At 39.6% G+C, this 17,630-nt stretch overlaps 1 protein-coding gene across 2 annotated transcripts in view; it reads left to right on the forward strand.

Moving 5' to 3' along the window:
* The window catches only part of ME2 (malic enzyme 2), a 33,651-nt gene that overhangs the window by 5,146 nt on the left and 10,875 nt on the right, over window positions 1-17,630 (forward strand). For both annotated transcript variants that reach the window (XM_055791129.1, XM_055791130.1), the window contains exons 2-8: window positions 2,289-2,413; window positions 11,918-12,051; window positions 13,424-13,573; window positions 15,521-15,596; window positions 16,356-16,517; window positions 17,046-17,149; window positions 17,499-17,608. In XM_055791129.1, coding sequence (XP_055647104.1) covers window positions 2,306-2,413; window positions 11,918-12,051; window positions 13,424-13,573; window positions 15,521-15,596; window positions 16,356-16,517; window positions 17,046-17,149; window positions 17,499-17,608 — 844 coding nt within the window. In that variant the 5' untranslated portion in view covers window positions 2,289-2,305. The remainder of the gene's footprint in view (window positions 1-2,288; window positions 2,414-11,917; window positions 12,052-13,423; window positions 13,574-15,520; window positions 15,597-16,355; window positions 16,518-17,045; window positions 17,150-17,498; window positions 17,609-17,630) is intronic.

The raw sequence follows: 17,630 nt of genomic DNA on the forward strand, positions 1-17,630 counted from the left end.
CCTTTATGCATCTGAAGACATCCAGCAAGAGAATTGTTTTACGTGCCAGTATGTCACCTCAGAGGAGAGGAGCAGGTCTTCTCTCTCATAGTGAAGAGAAAAAAGTAAGATTTTACTCACACCCCTGAAAAGTCCTTTTCTCTCTCTCTCTTGATTAGAGAGTGGATTAGAGAGTTAATTGATCAAGTTAGGAGAAATCTGGGCCACAATCTTGATGGTTCTTAAATGCTTATAAATTGCAACAAAGTAATTTAAACTTCATTAGAGTAGGCTGAGGTGTGCTGTTTGGCCTACTTTTTAATTCCACGTTTAAGGCATTTGCTCATGACCCATTGAAGCCACCTTAACACCAGACTGATGGGATGTGGGCTGAGGTTTGCTGCGACGCTGTAATCACAGATTGCTTTTAGCCTCATGTGCATGAGGAGATGGACTCACAGTTGTGTAATGATGGCAAAGGAACAGAATTAAAAACAGTTAAGAGTGAATTTGCCATTCCTAAAGGCTGGTTGTTTTGCAGCACAAAATGAATTTTGCTTATCTGATCCTGATTTTCAGCTGCCCAGAGTTCTGGCAGACCAGCGGTGTTTAGTCCACTGCTAGCTGGTTTAGGGAGGAATTATCATGTTAAAAGCAACATTTGTTTGTGGTGCTGGCAAGGCTTCCATTCATCCTGTCTCCACACAGTAAATTTATGTTCTTCACCACAAAACAACTAAACACTTGGGTTTTCAGTGGATATTTTTTTTCAGTTGCAAGGCCTAAACAAACAAATAAAGAATGAGAGAAAGCGATCCTGCTGAATAACAGTGCTGCTTTCCTCTATGCTTTACAGTAGGTGGAAGAGAAACTTGGGTATAACTGTTGATAAAAAATATTTGCATGTTCTCTTAATGCTTGGAAAGATTTTGAAGAAAATCCTTAGCTTGTAACTTGTAAGATTAGTGTGCCATTTTAAAAGCTGATTATATGTAAATTTGATTATAAGAAGGTCTTCTAAAGTATTCAGGCTATATTTAAGATAATGAAATTTTGTTGTTTAATCTAATTTTGGATTCCATCTGGAAGAAATTAAAAATCCAAACCATGCATCATTTCGTTCCTTAAAAATGGTTCATACCTGCTTTACTGTCCTTGCATGTCTCTTGGATGTGAACCTGCAGCTGGGCCAGGGGATGATGGAGCTCTGGCTGCTGGGGTCCCCCATCCACACCAATTGCAATGGAGAGGAATTCCCTGCTGTGCTGATCCCGGATCTCTGCCTTCCTCCACTGACTCTATAGGGCTGTTGCTAAAGGGATTTGTTGGTTGGGGTTTTTTTCTTCTCCCCGTGTTAGGATTCTGCATGATACTGCATCTGAGCTGTGTACATCTGACCTTTCTGGCCTGCCATCTTAATGTGTCTTCATACAGGCCATGGTCCTCTGTAAGGTCTCGCTGTCATTGCTGTTGTCTCTCTGTGTTGGTGAAATAATGTTTAGAGATGAGTCCAGTACGCAGTCACTGGTGGTACTGCGTTTTACAAGCATGTGATAAATGATGATTTCTGTTCCAAAGAGCTTGCAGTTAATAGTTGAGTAAAATGGATTTAGGAGTTATCACCTGGCAAGATTAAGAACTAAGCTTTGAATGGTACTAACAATTTTTTTTATTTGTTAGGGAAACATGTCAGTTATTGAAAAGACTATATTCTCTCTAAAAATAGCCTTTTTTTAGGCTTGGAATTTAAAAAAATCTAAGCGTGAAATCCAGAGTTCAGTGAATTTCTGACCATTTTAAGTCTACATTTTATTCTAATCTAGTTTTTTTCTTGTTCAGGCCACAAGATTTCATTTTCAGAAAGCTGCTGGAGCAACTCAGCTTAAAATCTTCTTGGTGCACTAGCCCAAGTCATTCTGCCCTGCTTGGTATTTGCATTGGTGCCAGTTGCAGGGTCACCACAGAAGGTTAATATTTGCTAATGGCAGTTCTGCTCTGGGTTTATGGTGCAGCTATAAGGCAACACGTAGTGAATGCTGGTTGACTATACAGTCCACAGCACAATGCTAGCTCACATCAGTGTCCCTGTATTTTCTCTCCACTCGCTCATGCACTCTCGTCATTGTAAAGCCTTCCTTCTTTTTCTACCAGTTGGCTGCTGCAAGGTGATTCTGAGTTACTATCACAGTGTTAGAACAAAGAGTTTTATCTAGCATGTGCCTATTTCTTTTACAATAGATGGCCTACAAATATGAACACTGGTTCCACTGTCTCTGTATATGAATGATTTTCTTTTTTTTCTTTCCCAGGTGCGGTATAAAAAAAAATGTTCTCTCGACTAAGAGTAGCTGCCACTCCCTGTGCGATGGTGTGTCGCAGTGCACATACAAAAGAAAAAGGCAAGCCACTGATGTTAAACCCACGAACAAACAAGGTTGGTAGTGTGTGATTGTCAAATATCTTATCTTCTGGTAATTGTCCAGTGAACCTTGTTCTAGGGTTAAACTACCTCCAGGAGATGTACTGGGCCGCAGCCAAAAAAAGGGCACAGAAGATGGAGGAGTCAGTGATCATTTCAAGTTTACTACCTGGACACTTACAGTACAAGGCCTTCCAGTAACAGCTTCTGCTTCTGTCAGCCTGCGCGTCCCCTGGTTTGCTGTGGTTTACACAATAAATACCGCTGCTTCCTTGTGCCAGATGAAGAGTCACTGGTTCTTGCTGATTATTGGCTTAATTTTGGGGCTGGTTGAATTGAAGTAAAGCTTTAGCAGATAGTCTTATAGTTTGCAAAAGTTAATTCTGAATTCAGTCTTGCTAGTTATGGAAAGTCTTTGCCTCTTTGTCCTAGTCCTGGCTTCTTCCTGCAAGACAGAATTGAGACCAAGCCGTATCAGTAAGAAACATTTCTGTGCAGAGAGTTGGACAGAGAGCATCTAAAAATAAGCCTTGAATGGCACTAGCTGGGAGGTAGAAATGTTATGTTAATTCCATGCACTGGGAGGAACTTCTAAAAAAGCAGCTTCTCCCTACTCCTTCACAAAATTTTTCCCATTTCCACAACCCCATCCCCAATATCTTTTTTTCCCAGAGCAGTAGTAGCCTTCAGGAATCTTGAAACAATTAATGTGTAAACTAAAACTAGAAAGAAATGAGATGAGGACTTGTTGGTAGCTGGGCCGAGATGTGTAAAGCGGCCAAGAAAGGTGACAAATCTCAGACAGGGTGTTTCCTGAGCCAATGTAGCAATGGAAGGTGGACTTCCATAGTTTTATCCTGTGTTTTTAATGTTTAGCTTTTCTCCTTTTCCCCATTCTCTTGATTTTATTTTTTCCCTTCCTATAATGCCTTACATTTCCTCTTCGCTGTAAATTTCCTTCCCTTCCTTTTCTGCCCGTGGCCCTGACTCCTTTTCTCCCCCTGTGTTCTGTGTTAAATTGGCCAGGTGGCAAGCCAGGCACATAACCCTGAGCCTTTCAGAAGAAGGCTAGGCTGGCTCTTTGTTCTGCACAGCAAAACCTTCTCCCCTCTCTTCTCCCTGTCCCTCTCTTTTTATCAAAATTAGAAGTTGAGCAGTGGGCTCAAAATAGCTGGGGAGGATATTAAGCTGGGAACTGCATGCTGCATCTCCTTGTGTTTTGCCTGTAACTACGTGGAGAATTGCTGCAGTGGGTCTTTTGGCAAGCATGACTCCTAAGTGTTGTGAAAAGAAAGGAAGAAAACAAAATACAGACCTGCAGCCATGTTTCTTGTGTGGGATAGTATAGTGTGAGCTGCCTTGATACTGCGTGAATGCAGGTTGCCTGTACAGAGAGAGGACTGTGTTAGAGACTGGCTGACTGCAAAAGTAAAATTGAGATTGCTGTGTCAGGTAGATTGGTGTGATTTGTCAAGATCAGATTATCTTGAGACTTTTCTGAGCTAGAAACGCTTTGACATGCCAGTGGAAATTATTTCAAGCCCTCTAAGCTTTGCCAAGTGCTGATTATCCAACAGTATTCAGAAACAAAAACAATAGGTCATTTCTTACTGTTTTTCTAGTGGTAATATCTTTCTAATTCTTGTTTTGTTTTAAGCCTGGAATTCTCTGGTGAACTGAGCACAATGCAGTATTTTTAATGCCTTTTTTATTTTTGAGGAGAAGGGAAGAGCAGTGAGCTGTGTATTAATAGCAGTTGATTTTTTTAAACTTCTGAATGTCACCAAGAAATTATACTTGTGAGAGGAAAAAAACTTCCCATGTTTGTTTGGCTCTGCATCAGTCTGCTGTTAAGGGTGACACCTGTTGGAATGGATCTGTAAGCTAGTGAAGTGGTAACTGCTTGATATTGGATGCAGTATCTGTATAGAAATGTATTTTGGAAATTCAGCAGAGAAATAAATGATTGACTAAATATGCAGAGTACTTTACCCTTTGTGCTTTTCTTGCCCACAGTGCCTCATGCATATATACCTCATATTCATACAGGCATAGATAAAGGGCTTTATCTCTTGCTGACAGCTTATTGAGATTGTCATTTTATGACTTGTGTTTTAGTTGCTTATGTTTATTTTTTATAGTCCCTATCAACTCTACAGAACGTTTGGTCTCCTTTAATATATGTGGGCCCTAAAATAAGAGCTGCAAGATGGCAGCTTCACTAACAGAAAACCACCCCTTCCCTCTTGTGCAGATTAATCTGCTCTTTGTTCTTTGTCATTGGAGCAGGTTTTTCTTGTACCATTTATTTTTTTTTCTTTCCCATCCTTACCTTTTGCAGGTGCATACTATACCTATATCAGCAGGTTTGGGGTTTTAAGTTTGAAGGCCAGCTTTCAAACGTTTATTGTTAGAGTGGCTCAGAAAAGGTCATGAAGTATCTCAGTAATGCCCTTGCTGTTGCAGCCAAACAATTGCAGAACCTACTGTAACTGCATTGCTGGCATCTGTGTATGTTTCCAGTCTTCCATGATGTTTGATTTCTGCTCTCTGACAGGGATTCAAATTACAGTTAATTGACTTCAGGACCTTTTATTCTGCTGGAGATCCCTACTGTGCCAAGTCAGCATTTTAAGCTTCTTGGGCACTTAGAACAGTTAGGACAATCTCATTTGTTTAGTACTGACAGTTAAGATGTTATGTATATTGTGGTAGTGCTTTGGATTCTCGCTCAAGGGCCAGGATTTCTTTTTCCAACACAGAACAGGTGATGCGTGAGTAGATGATCCCTGACGCTAGTGATGTCCGTTCTGCCATGTAGAGTGCATCAGAATGTTTATCTTCACTGGAAATACATGATCTGTAACATTATTCATATGCTTGCTTTCTGTGTGCTTGCAGCAAATTTGTGACTCTAACTAATTTGTGATGCTTCCTGTATTTTAGTTGCTGATGTTTCTACGTTGTGGCATTAGTTCTTGTTACTCCCTAAGTGTGTGACTGTATTTTGTGCAGTACATTCCATTAGCCCTTTTTCTATTACTCTGTTCCTCAATGTTGTTTGGTTGTTTCATTCCTTAATATCCTTTTCCTGCACTGACAATGCCTCTCAAATTTTTAGCTTCAGCAAATACCTTCAAGACATTGTATTAAACACACACACATATATTTGTATTTATGTATATGCTTGGGCACATGTGCATAGGAATACATGATACATTTTTAATAATAATTCAGTGATGGTGCTGCAAGTGGCAGTTTAATCCCAGACTGTTTCCTGAGGAACTGTCCTTGTGTCTCATTTTCCATATGGGTGGTCATCTTCTCAAATGTTGTATTTAGCTAGAGCATTCATCACAGTTTCATCTGTGTTCATTCCCAGCTTTTCCAGCCCAATTTATTTCAACCTTACTCTTGATAGATTAGCTTAGTTGAGAAAACTGATTCTCTAAACAAAGGTGTACATGACCACCCTGACTTTTGGCAGATACCTGAACAGTGTGTTTCCAATACAGAATAAAAACCTAACAACCCCCCCCCCCCCCCCAAAAAAGGTACAGCTAGTTGGACAAAATAAATAGGATGGGACAAGAGAATGTGAAGAAGGGTTGTATGAACTTGGAAGATTTAAAAGCAGATGTTCATTTCCCCTTCCATAGCCCTTTGTCACCATGCTGGTTTTTGACACATTTGATTTATTTTAATACTTTTTAAATGGTGTCAGTTGGGTTGAGCAGCCAGGGCGTACAATATGCAATGCCTGTCTGCCTTCCTGGGGAAACCAGGATAAAACAGGATGTGGAGATGTATTGCAAATGGTAATTGTCATGTCACTAGGAAATGCAGTGCTTGAAATACTACTACCAGCAGTTTCTAATCAGTTGCAAAGAAAGATCTTAGAAGGCAGAAACCTGATAGAAACCGCTAGTTTCCTTGGGTGTACACACACCCCCAGGCCAGAAGGCCTGCCACAAGTTTGTGTTCTGCCCAGCTGGTTTGGAGATGGAGAGATTGTTGAGTGGAGGTGGCTTGGTCGTGCGTCTGCTGCTTCTGCAGCTTTTCTCAGCTTCCTTGAGATCTGCATGCTTTTAAAGGGAATTAAATGTGGAAAGATGGAACTGTTTAATCTCTAACCAGCTTTTATCTGGTCTCTCTGAAAAGGTGCCAAAGGTGGAAGGTAGTATTGCACCTCATTTAACTTAGATCAGCTATTCTGCTTAGGACTTGTGAGCCGCTGGGATGGTGGGTGGAAGAAGGAAGGAAGCTCTCTTGGGTTTTTTTTTTCTTTTTCTTTTGTTTTTTTTATTCTAAGTTGAATACCATTAGAGAACAAAAGCAACATTATCTGCTCAGTTAGAAAAAAAGCAGTCTGATGAAATGTCAGACTAAGGTATTCAGGGATGCTATATGGTGTAGGTGAACCATTTCAGTCATCGTGCTCATGATCTGCAATATACAGCTTTACTGTAACCATTGGTGCTTGAAAACAAACCCTGGAGAGGCTGGGGGGCTTTCTTGCTGGTGTGTAAAGGCTTTCTGTTTCTGACTCTTTCCCATTTGCTACAGGGGAATGCTTTAAATTGAAGCCCCATCATTAGTAAATGAGAGCTGCTGCGGGTGAGCTATAGTGTGGTTCAGCAGCCAAAGTGATTTACATCTGGTTCCACACATGCAGAGGCGGTGCAAGGGCTGGTGGCATCTTTGTCTGCAGAGAGACTCAGGTCTTTAAAGGCTGAATAACCTGGGAAGGTTTGGGTCATTTCACGGTTCAGGAGGGTTAGATTGCTGTGCTGTATCAGCCACACCCTCTAGTATATAAACTATGCTGTTTCTGGAAGAATAAAGATACGAAATTGAGTTTTAAAAAAGTGGACGAGGGAAGAAATCAAAGAAGATTCCCTTATTCTACACTGTTCTCATAAACACGGAGAAACTTTGAATCTGTGGTTGAGATAGCAAATACACCTTTGGTTCATATGAGTGGACTTTATTAATTTGCAGTGGAGACATGTTACACAACAGTGAACTTTATGATTTGGCAAAAGGAAGCAGAGTTAAGAGAAGCAGCCACAATCCAACATAAAATCTACTTTATTTCAAAAATGTCCATGATGCTACTTCAAAGGCTACTCTATACTGCTGAATATGTTATAATAATGATTAGAAATTACATGAAAACCATTTGATTAACTCTTCCCTGTGGAGTAGGCCAACTAATTTTCCAAACAATGGCATGTTTGGATATATTCTGCATTTACATCTTTATCGGTTTGAATGGGGTTTTTGTTATAAACCATACAGGTTTTCAGAATGCTTGAGAGCTTTTATGATACCAGTTGAAAATATCCCCTTCTATACATATGCTTGCAAGAATTTGCAGGGGGGGAAAATGTTCTTCTAGTACTTCTCTGCTCAGAAACCTCTCAGTATTACTTAGTGGTGTTATAAAAATCAATGCTTGCAGGCTTCAGGTCTCCCATTCACCTTCATGCAAAGTAGGCAACTAGAATTTTTGTATGCTGGTATTTATAGCACCACTGACTTGATGTAGTGGAGCCCAGTTGTTAGGGCGAAAGTGAGGTCCCAGTGCCAGATAGTATGTGGATTAAAGGCACGGTATGTGGTGATGCAATGTGAGCTTATCTTAAGTACAAAGCAGACAACACTTCATTTTACTTGCCTTTTTTCTTTTCTTCCCCCCAGTGGTATGTTGGTTTTGTTGCAAGAAATTTGTCCATGTGTGTTAATTAATCCCTTTGTGGTCTTTGAAGTATGCTGGGGTTTCTCCTAGATTCGCTTCCTGCTTTATCTGGACTATTTTAGAAAGGACACCTGTTTTTTTCTGAGCTGTAAAGAGGATTAAGGAAGCTAATCTAAGTGAAAGTCAGCGCGTAAGGCTCAGAAAGGACACCTAGCACTATGGGTCAAAGGAAACCAAAACCTGTGACTTAAACCTGAATCATTACAGTATTTAAGCATTTAATCCCAGAAGAAACCAGAGGGAAATTGGCCCTTAAGAAGGTCCTGGGATCTTAAGTGCCTTTGAGGACATCAGTCCCAGTGCAAAGTGCTGAGTGCCTCCTAATTCACTGGAACCTGATCTCTGGTTCTGTCAGACTGTACTGGGGTTTATAGAATGAGAGAAGAGGCCAGGAAATCTGTAATACTGCAGCTCCTAGGCACGCTGGTTTAAGGAACATCTCTATCCTGCCAGGTGCTGTACGGGAAGCAAGCTGCAATCCCAAATCCAGAACACGGGGTTGCTGATGGTCGTGGACAAAGATAATGAATGGGAGGGAGTACAGCAAGTGTTGGAAGGTCTCTGGGGTTTTTTATAGTGCTGCTCTGGACTAAACTTGTGTTCTAGTTGGAATGAGGATTAGATTTCTGTATGGAAGCTGATGACATTCAGATTGCTGAGGTAGGCCTGGACAGAAATTAAAGCGTCTTTTAATGTGGTAAAATCTAATCTTCATGGAATAAACAGCTGGAAGTACTTCAGTACTACTAAAAAAATTTCAGTGTTTAATGTTACTGCAGTTCCAGATACCCTGAAAGTCCAGGTTGCCTATAGACTGGAAAAAATGTGAATAAACTGAATAAAGATTATAGCTGTTTGGCTTGGTACTAACCTCGGGGCTTCTTTGATGTTATTCAGGACCCAGATGGTTCAAGGTCACTGGTTTCACTGGACAGGGAAATTAAGGAAAAGCCATGGCGCAGCGTCATGCTAATAGTGGAAATTAGAAATTAGGTAGACTTTATTTTTAAGGGAATTGAGAGTTTCTGTTGGGGAGGACATAGGTTTTGCTAGTGAGGTATTTCAGCTAGTTTAGAGTAAAATGTCGATGTAGCCAGTGTGCTACCACTGAAGGGATTCTGACCTTTGATATGCCTTAAACTAGTGACATTAATGGCTTTACTGACCAAGGTTTATATATCCTCTGGAAAGAGACAAAGCTTTTTTTATTCCTCCTCCTTAATATTGTAAATATTTTGGTATTAATGTTTTTGTAGTGCCTAAAGTAACAGTCAAAATATTACAGATGTTTACCAGCTGTATTCAGCTTTGTATCCTAAGTCCCTTGCACAGCAAATTGTGTTGAGAAACAGTTGTTTTAAAAAGATACAAGCTGCTGATGGTAACAAATCAGGTAGTAGTTAAGGAAAAGGGGAAGATTGCTGAGAGATGTGATTGCATGGTTCACTTCCAGGCAACTTTGGAAGATGCATTTACATTCCCAGAGAATCTTTCAGTATTCCTGTGAAGTGTGCAGAAGTGAAACTAAAGCAGATCCTTTGCAGCATAGTGAAAAAATTATGGCATTCAGCGTGTGTTTCTTGTGGTGTTTTTATTTTTTTCTCATGCTGTTGTTCCTTGCATGGTTGTGTTCTCAGTGGAATTTTTGGATTATTCAAGTGAGTTTTCAGAATTACCACATGGGTAAAGTGACTGTTACACCCAGCAAAAGACCAGCAGCAAGGGTAAAGAGTTCAGGAATAAGCTGTCATCTGAAATTTATTTACAGACAATATTGGAAGGCTACTTGAGAATAAGAATTACATGAGGAAAGAAAACAATGGTTTGCGGATGACTCAGTAGAAAAAAGACTTGTAGAAAAAGGATAAATTGAGTTCAGTAATGTCAAATCTATTACGTGGAAGGTTGTCAGAAATAAAAAGATTGATCTAGTTTAGGGTTAAATACTTTTTTTCCCAAGAAAGTATTTGCAAGTGTTTTTTGTGATATACTGAAGTTTTTTTTGGTTTTGTTCTGTTTTTCTTCCTAACTTTTTTCTAAGTATTTCATTATTTTAAAACATAGTATAGAATTAGTACAGAAAAGCAGGTGGCTGCTTAAATCAGTGTAGCCAAAATAATTGATATTAAATGTGATTTAAATAAGCAAGGAGAAAAACTATGTAAAAATATTATGTTTTTTCCTAGGGAGTAGTTGTATTGGTTATAAACCATTCAAGTGTGCTGAATTACACTGTATAATCTCTAAATGAGAGATCTTTTGTAAATAGGCATGTTTTCCATGAATACCTGTGAAAGTCTATTCAAGTAGAGGTGAAAATATATATATATGTATTTATGTCTTATTCTAAAGTGGGAAAATACTACTTTTTTTCTTGTGATCTATCTGATTGCAGGAGGATTTTTGTATGATTTTTTATGATTGTAATTACAAGGTATAAAATAAATCTTGCAAAGCTTTTTAAACTTTTTTTTTTTTAGCTTGGCAGTAAGAATCTGCTGCCAGTGTGGGGAAATTTGAGAAAACGCGCACTTGTTTTTTAGTCTAGCTGCTTTAGTGAACAAAGGAAGTGTTTGTCTGTGAGCAGAGCTGTTTCTTGTTTTTATCTCTTTCAAACCATTGCAACTAGAAGACATTTCCCTTTCAGATTCTGCTTTTGCTTACGGATTGATGCACAGCCTTGGCACAGCAAAGGCTTTCCTGGGTTTTCAGCTCCTGCGTTTACAAATATTGATTTAATCATTCACTGAACTGACCCAGTTGGATGAACTGAAATGAGGAAATTTATCATTGCTCTTTTGGAAGTGGCAAACTTAAAGTGAGGTCAATTGTCAGAAATGGGGTCAGCACTTTGAGACAGGTCGGCGGTGAATCTGGACTCGGATCAGTTAATGTTTTGCAAAGTTACACCTAGGAGTTAACTGCCCCATGAAGAGGCCTGTCAAGTCTCTGTTGTTAGCAGGTAGCTCGCAGCAGGCTGTTTTGTGTATCAAGTGAAAAGCCAATTTTAATGAGTGTTATTGTTAAATAACTCAAATTAGTATTTAAATAACAAACTCTTCATCCACTTTGAAACAGAAAAGAATGGAAATGGTGGGATATTTTTGCACTTTAACTCTTCTGAAACTTAACTTGTTACAAATGATGCTTTTTGGTAGGATGAAACTACAACTGAAGACAGATAGATTAGTTTTATCCCCAAGTAAAAATGAAGGATTTGGGTTGAATTATCATCTCAATAGAAGCATTAGGGCAATTCAGTAATCCAGACAGATCTGAAAGTTACTGAAAGTACATAAAAAAAAGCAGCAAACAGAACAATTCAGGTAAACCTCTGTGGACTAAAGGTTACTGCCTGTGATTGTAGGGACCAGACTGGGTGACCCACATGATCTTTGTCTACCGTATGTTCCTATGAAACAAATCAAGAAGCAGCTGGTATTTTACTTTTAAACCTTAGCCTTTCTGCAATGGGATCTCCTAGTTGTTTGCAAATTTCACAGAGCAAAATGAAATCTGGCATAGGGCATGAGGTCTTAGAGATGTGGAAAAGCGGTGGTCAGAAGGGATACCCACAAAGGTTAGAGAGGACCTCAGCAGAGGCAAACATATCCAAACCCTGGCAGCTGCGTCACCTGCGTCACCTGCAATGAGAAAAGAATGCAGTTGATAGTCAGAAATGGCAAATAGAAATACATTCTAAACAGAAATGCTAGAGGAAAAGCTGAAAAGTCTTTCTCACCTCTCTTTGTTTTCAGGGTATGGCCTTTACATTACATGAACGACAACTGCTTGGATTGCAAGGACTTCTACCTCCTAAAATAGAGACACAAGATATTCAAGCCTTACGCTTCCATAAGAATTTGGCAAAAATGACTGACCCCTTGGAAAAGTAAGCACCCTTCTGGCTTTGTTTTGTCATGCAAGTAAATGGAAATTGCTGTAAAATACTGGATAGGGATAACCAAACAAGGTTTCTGTGCCTCCACTGGGTTTTTCAGTTGTTGGAGGTTATTTTCATTTTCACAGAGAAAACTGCTTTCCTCAATCATGCATTCATCATGTGGCTAAATGAGGTTGGGGAGCTTTTTTTTCTTATGTTCTGCAGTCATAAAATAAGAATAAAGAATGTGCACAAAGTGGCAAACCTTGCTGTAATATGTATTTCTGTAATATGTAGGATTTGGGTGGCAGGTTGTTACAGCACACAACTGCAAGGGGGGGAGGAGGGGGCAGCTAGTGCATGCTAAAAAAAAAAGTGAGAAGGTAAATTGAGGGTTTAATAATTAGGTATCAAAAACTTTATCATATGCAGTGGTTACTGCTAGAAAGGAATTACAGAATTAGAATTTTGAGTCTCACAATGTAATTGTTTTATATTAATTTTTTTTAACTCACTGGTTTGGTAAAAAAAAATGCGAAGGATTTTGATTGTTTGGGCTTTTTTAGAATGGCATGTTTTTAGTGTCCTGTTCCTGTTTTCATATAAGCCTATGTATATCTGCCTGTAAAAATGTGCAGTCTCCTAAAGGTGAGGGGGTGCTGGAATGGGTTGAGGCTTACTGGACCACATCAAAACTCTTCTGTTCTCATGAAAACCAAAAGATGACTTTTAAATCAACATCGTGTCACTTGCTGATCTGAAACAGTCATGTCATGTGTATTGGCAAAGTGCCTGGTTGCTGTAGCCTAAGACAGATCGCTAATTCATTATCATTATGTTGTTGGGTTAGCAAGACTGCGTTACAACTGATACACAGTGGGTTGGTAAGTAAATTTGCAAAAATGCAGGTTTAATTTACATACCTAGGTAAGTCCTTCAAAATGGACCTTTTGTTAGGAGTTAATTTGTTTTACAACTGTGTTAATGTTAGGATTAACAAGACCTTCCTGTAAGGACCTCACTTTTTTTTGGATGAAAAATTCTTGCACTGAATTTTTTTCAACAGTAATGAGACTCCCAGCTGCATCCTGTAATAAATCCATGGGTTATCTTTTACCACAGTGCATGCTGGCGCATTAACTTGTTAGCATGCATGGTATGTCATATCCAGTATTTTTATTTTGGCTTTTTAGTACTGCTGCTCTCTATTCTCCAACTTTTGTTTAGCGCTTATAGCCCAACTTGAGTGGAAGCAGGGATTTCATGAAGAAATAATATGAAGGAAATTTGGGTTTTTGCTTTGACATTTTTCACATTGTTTTAAAGAAGCATAAATGTGAAACAGTAACTAGTGGGGTTTTTTTCTTTTGCTTAATTTCAGGTATATCTACATAATGGGAATCCAAGAGAGAAATGAAAAATTATTCTATAGGGTATTACAAGATGATATTGAGCGGTTAATGCCAATTGTATACACACCAACAGTAGGCCTTGCTTGCTCCCAGTATGGACACATCTTCAGGAGACCAAAGTAAGAGCAATAGATACATATTGCTGCTACTTTTACTATAATTTTCTCTATACTTGCCTGAGGTTTGGAAATGTTTTACTTCATTTTCATTTGGATTCACCTACCCAAGACTTGTGCCAATTCAGGGCAGTAAAAGTTCATTATATAGTATCTCAAGACCTAGTTTATATTGGAAAACAGAATATTTGAAAACAGAAGTGGTACTGTGTCACATAAATACCACAAGCGCAGGGCTTCAGCTCCATTTCCAACTCTTCCTATATGCCATACAGCTCTTTAATTTGGAGGGGAGCGCTGTGGCTTTCCTCAACTCTCAAAATCACATCGGTGATTCTGAAGATGTTATCAGGATAGAGCATTTGGAGGAGAGTGTAGATCAAAAAGGATATTTGGAGGTCATCTGGCCTCACCCTCTGTTCAAGAAGGGTAACTTCAGGTAGGTTTATAATCTATTCCCCTGTGCATGCAGCCTGCACAGAGGCAGAAACACAAGTGCACACATGCCCATACAGCAGATTTGCTGGAGGAAGCTCAGGCTAACGGCGGTTCTGGCAGAATTGAAGCTGTGATGAACATGTTCCTGCTGATGGCAGAGGGTCCCGGTGCTGGAGAGATTCTCACAAGGTTCTGCAGACCAGCACAGCATGACATCTTGGGTGCAGGAGCAGGGGCCAGCAAGCAGTGCCCAAAGAGAGATGCAGGCAAAGAAGGAAGAGAGGCTTGACTCATGGTAGCCCAGAGGACTCTTTTGGGTACAGATAGTCCCCATATTAAAGCTGTGCTACAAGGAGTCAGCTTTCAGTTATTCTGACACAGTAAATGTGCTTGACTGGGATTGTGGTTTGGGTTCAGCAGTGACTTCAGAACAACCATTCCGGTTATTAGCTGTGTTGAGGAAACCATTTCAGACTGGCAGTCATTTCGGCTCATTTCCATGATACTCTCACTGCAATTCAACGTGTGTCTCTAAAGCCCTCTCACTTGAGGGCTTTAGTGCTGGGTGGAGGAAGGGCTAATCCATTGCTGCCAGGGGGACTGGGCTGCCTAGTGTGGCTGCTGTGATAAAGACAGTAAGAAACCCAGCGGGTTTGCTCCTGATATGGAGCAGGGGGTGTGAAAGATGTACTCTTAGTTCTCACATGCTTCCTTTCCTCTTCCATGTCTCTCTGTGTTATAGACCAGTTTGAAAACTGTTGCCCTCTAGAAGTTGTCTGTAGAAGAAATGGCAGCATGGACTGGAACTCAGGATGTGCCCCTTTCTTTCCAAGCACCAGCACTTTCCAAGTGTTGGTAATTTATCTGCTACCACCTCTGCTGAGCCTCCTAACAGCAGAGGGCTTGCTCAAGCAGAAGAAATACAGACACTTCACCTCTGCTCCTTTCTGCTCCTTTGCCTCCCCCCCCATGTTCCCATGGAGAAGCACTCAGCAGGGAGAAGCACTGTTCTCCTGGTCTTGAAGAAGACAGTATGCTCAGTCCCTGGCTTTCTCTTCCCTTCCCCTCACCTTGTATAATGTCTATTATACAATATAATATTTTATATTATATAGTATAATAGACACTATATATATAGGCACTAAGGTAAAGCCAGGCCTAGGATCATATTCCCTTCTCCTGTCCTTACAGGGGAGCATAGATCCTGCCTGATGCTAACACCAGAGGTGTTCTGCCCCACAGGGGTATTGAAGGTGAATATCTGTAGTAGTGCAAAATCCAGGTAGCATCATGGAAAGTATTTTCCCTGAGTTCTTATTTTAGTGTCACAGTAGCCAAATAGACTTCTCTATTAGAAAGTGTCCTTTGAGTGATTTATGGCAGTGATTGCAATGCTTTCAATTTTAAGCAAATAGTACTGTTTGATATTTAGTTTTACAAAGCAAGGTGAACTTTCCAGTTGCCACCTATAAAATATTTCTGCTTTTTTTTTTTTTTTTTTTTTTCCCCCAGAGGATTATTTATTTCTATCTCAGACAGGGGCCATATAAGGTCAATTGTGAACAACTGGCCAGAGAACGACGTTAAGGTATTACCATTCTTTTTTTCTAGTTATTTAATCTCAGTTGAACTTCTTGAAGACTTGTTAGGACTCGATGGAAATATAAATGTTAAATAATGTATCCTTGGGTATTTGACGGTGATGGCAAAATACAGCTAATGATGATAATGCATATCTTGAAGAGCAGCGTTTTATCCTAAATATGAGGTTTATGGTTTGAGTAAACAGCAATGATTGGAACCAGACTTTCCAAACTTTTTAATTTTACTTCATTATTCCACCTTTTGGGGAGGTGTTGAGGGATGCACCTCTGGGTCTTACTGTGTTACACAGCCATAGCAGAGGCAATCTTGTCCTCAGCTTAGGACACAGAAGTGGTAGTTGGGAGGCCCAGATTTTGCTGTTAAATCCTGGATGACCCAGTTGGGTCAAGAACCATAAGGAGAGATGAGGTGAATGATACTTACACAAACTTTTTGACGTCTGGATTTGTAAGTGGAAATCATAAATCCAAGTTACAAGCTGGAGTTCCACACAGCAGCTTGGATCCTTCCCTAGGTGCTTAGCTTTCAAGGATTTGGGCAGTGGATTTCAGCAAAGAAAAAGAAGCATAGCAGATTCTAACATTAAGCATTATTGCTTCAAGTAGAACATTCCTTGCAATCTGTTCTTTGTTTGACTGTGCAAACATACCTGAATTTTTGCCTGGAAAAACAACAACTGGTATTGCTCTAACCTTTATAGATTCCAGTAGTCATGTATAATTTCACCTGCTTTTGTTTTCAGGCTGTTGTTGTCACTGATGGAGAAAGAATATTGGGTCTTGGAGACCTTGGTGTATATGGGATGGGAATTCCTGTAGGAAAACTGTGTTTGTATACAGCCTGTGCAGGAATACATCCAGATAAATGCTTGCCTGTGTGCATTGACGTTGGAACTGATAATACAGTGAGTTTGACTGAACTTTGCCTGCCATAAATTATCCCTATGAAAAGCAGTTATTTAAGAGTATTTAGTACTTAAGAGAAGATTTTTATTTGAGCACTTTTGATTTAAGTTAAAACCAAATGTTTTATGTAAGGGTAAATGATTTGGAATTCACTATACAGTTACCTATCAGTGACTGAAAAGTGCCAGTTGATTTGTCAGTGAAATGGTACATTTGGAAGTAATTTGAATGCTGGAACCCTGTAAAACAGACAGTCAGTTTGACCTGACTTTTAGAAGCTGGAAATGTGAATCAGATTTATTAAAGCAGTTTATTGTTCACAGTATTGATTTGTTCTGTTTTAAAAGCAGCCATCACCATCCTCAAGTCCCAGCTGAAATTACTGAATATTGATATAGACTGGAGGCAGTTACAGTGGCTATATAAATGCAGTATCTTTGGTGTGAAATATGTTACTGTGAACTCTGCAAAGTGTATATTGAGGAAGTGAATCATCCTGCTGCTGTGTTTGATCTATTCTTTTTCAGACACTCTTAAAAGATCCATTTTATATGGGGCTATACCAAAAAAGGGATCGCTCACAGGTGTATGATGACTTAATTGATGAATTTATGGAAGCCATTACAGACAGGTATGACACTGAATGTTCTGCACAGGAGGACGGCCAAAACTGCTGGCAAAAAACCCCAACCCAAACACGCTGTCCTTGAAACAGTCATTTAAGAAATAAGGGTAGGACTAGAAGAAGTCAAGAGATGTGGCTCTATTTCTGGCTCTGTAGTGACTTTCTCTGTGACCTGGAACATGCTGCTTGTAGTTATCTGTTAAATATGCACAGAAGGGAGATGGAACTGTTCTAAGCGGTGAAAGGCCTGAGGACATCCTCTTCCAAAGTTAATTGATGACGTGCAGGATTTGTTTCAAAAGGATTGCATTTCTTTTATGTGTCTAGTGATAGGAATATTTGCCATGTTCTGTAGGTATGGCCAGAACACACTTATCCAATTCGAAGACTTTGGAAACCACAATGCTTTTCGTTTTTTAAGAAAATACAGAGAGAAATATTGTACCTTCAATGATGATATTCAAGGTACACCTTTTGTTTATGTTCC

The sequence above is a fragment of the Falco peregrinus genome, chromosome Z, assembly GCF_023634155.1.
Source record: "Falco peregrinus isolate bFalPer1 chromosome Z, bFalPer1.pri, whole genome shotgun sequence".
Lineage (NCBI taxonomy): Eukaryota > Metazoa > Chordata > Aves > Falconiformes > Falconidae > Falco > Falco peregrinus.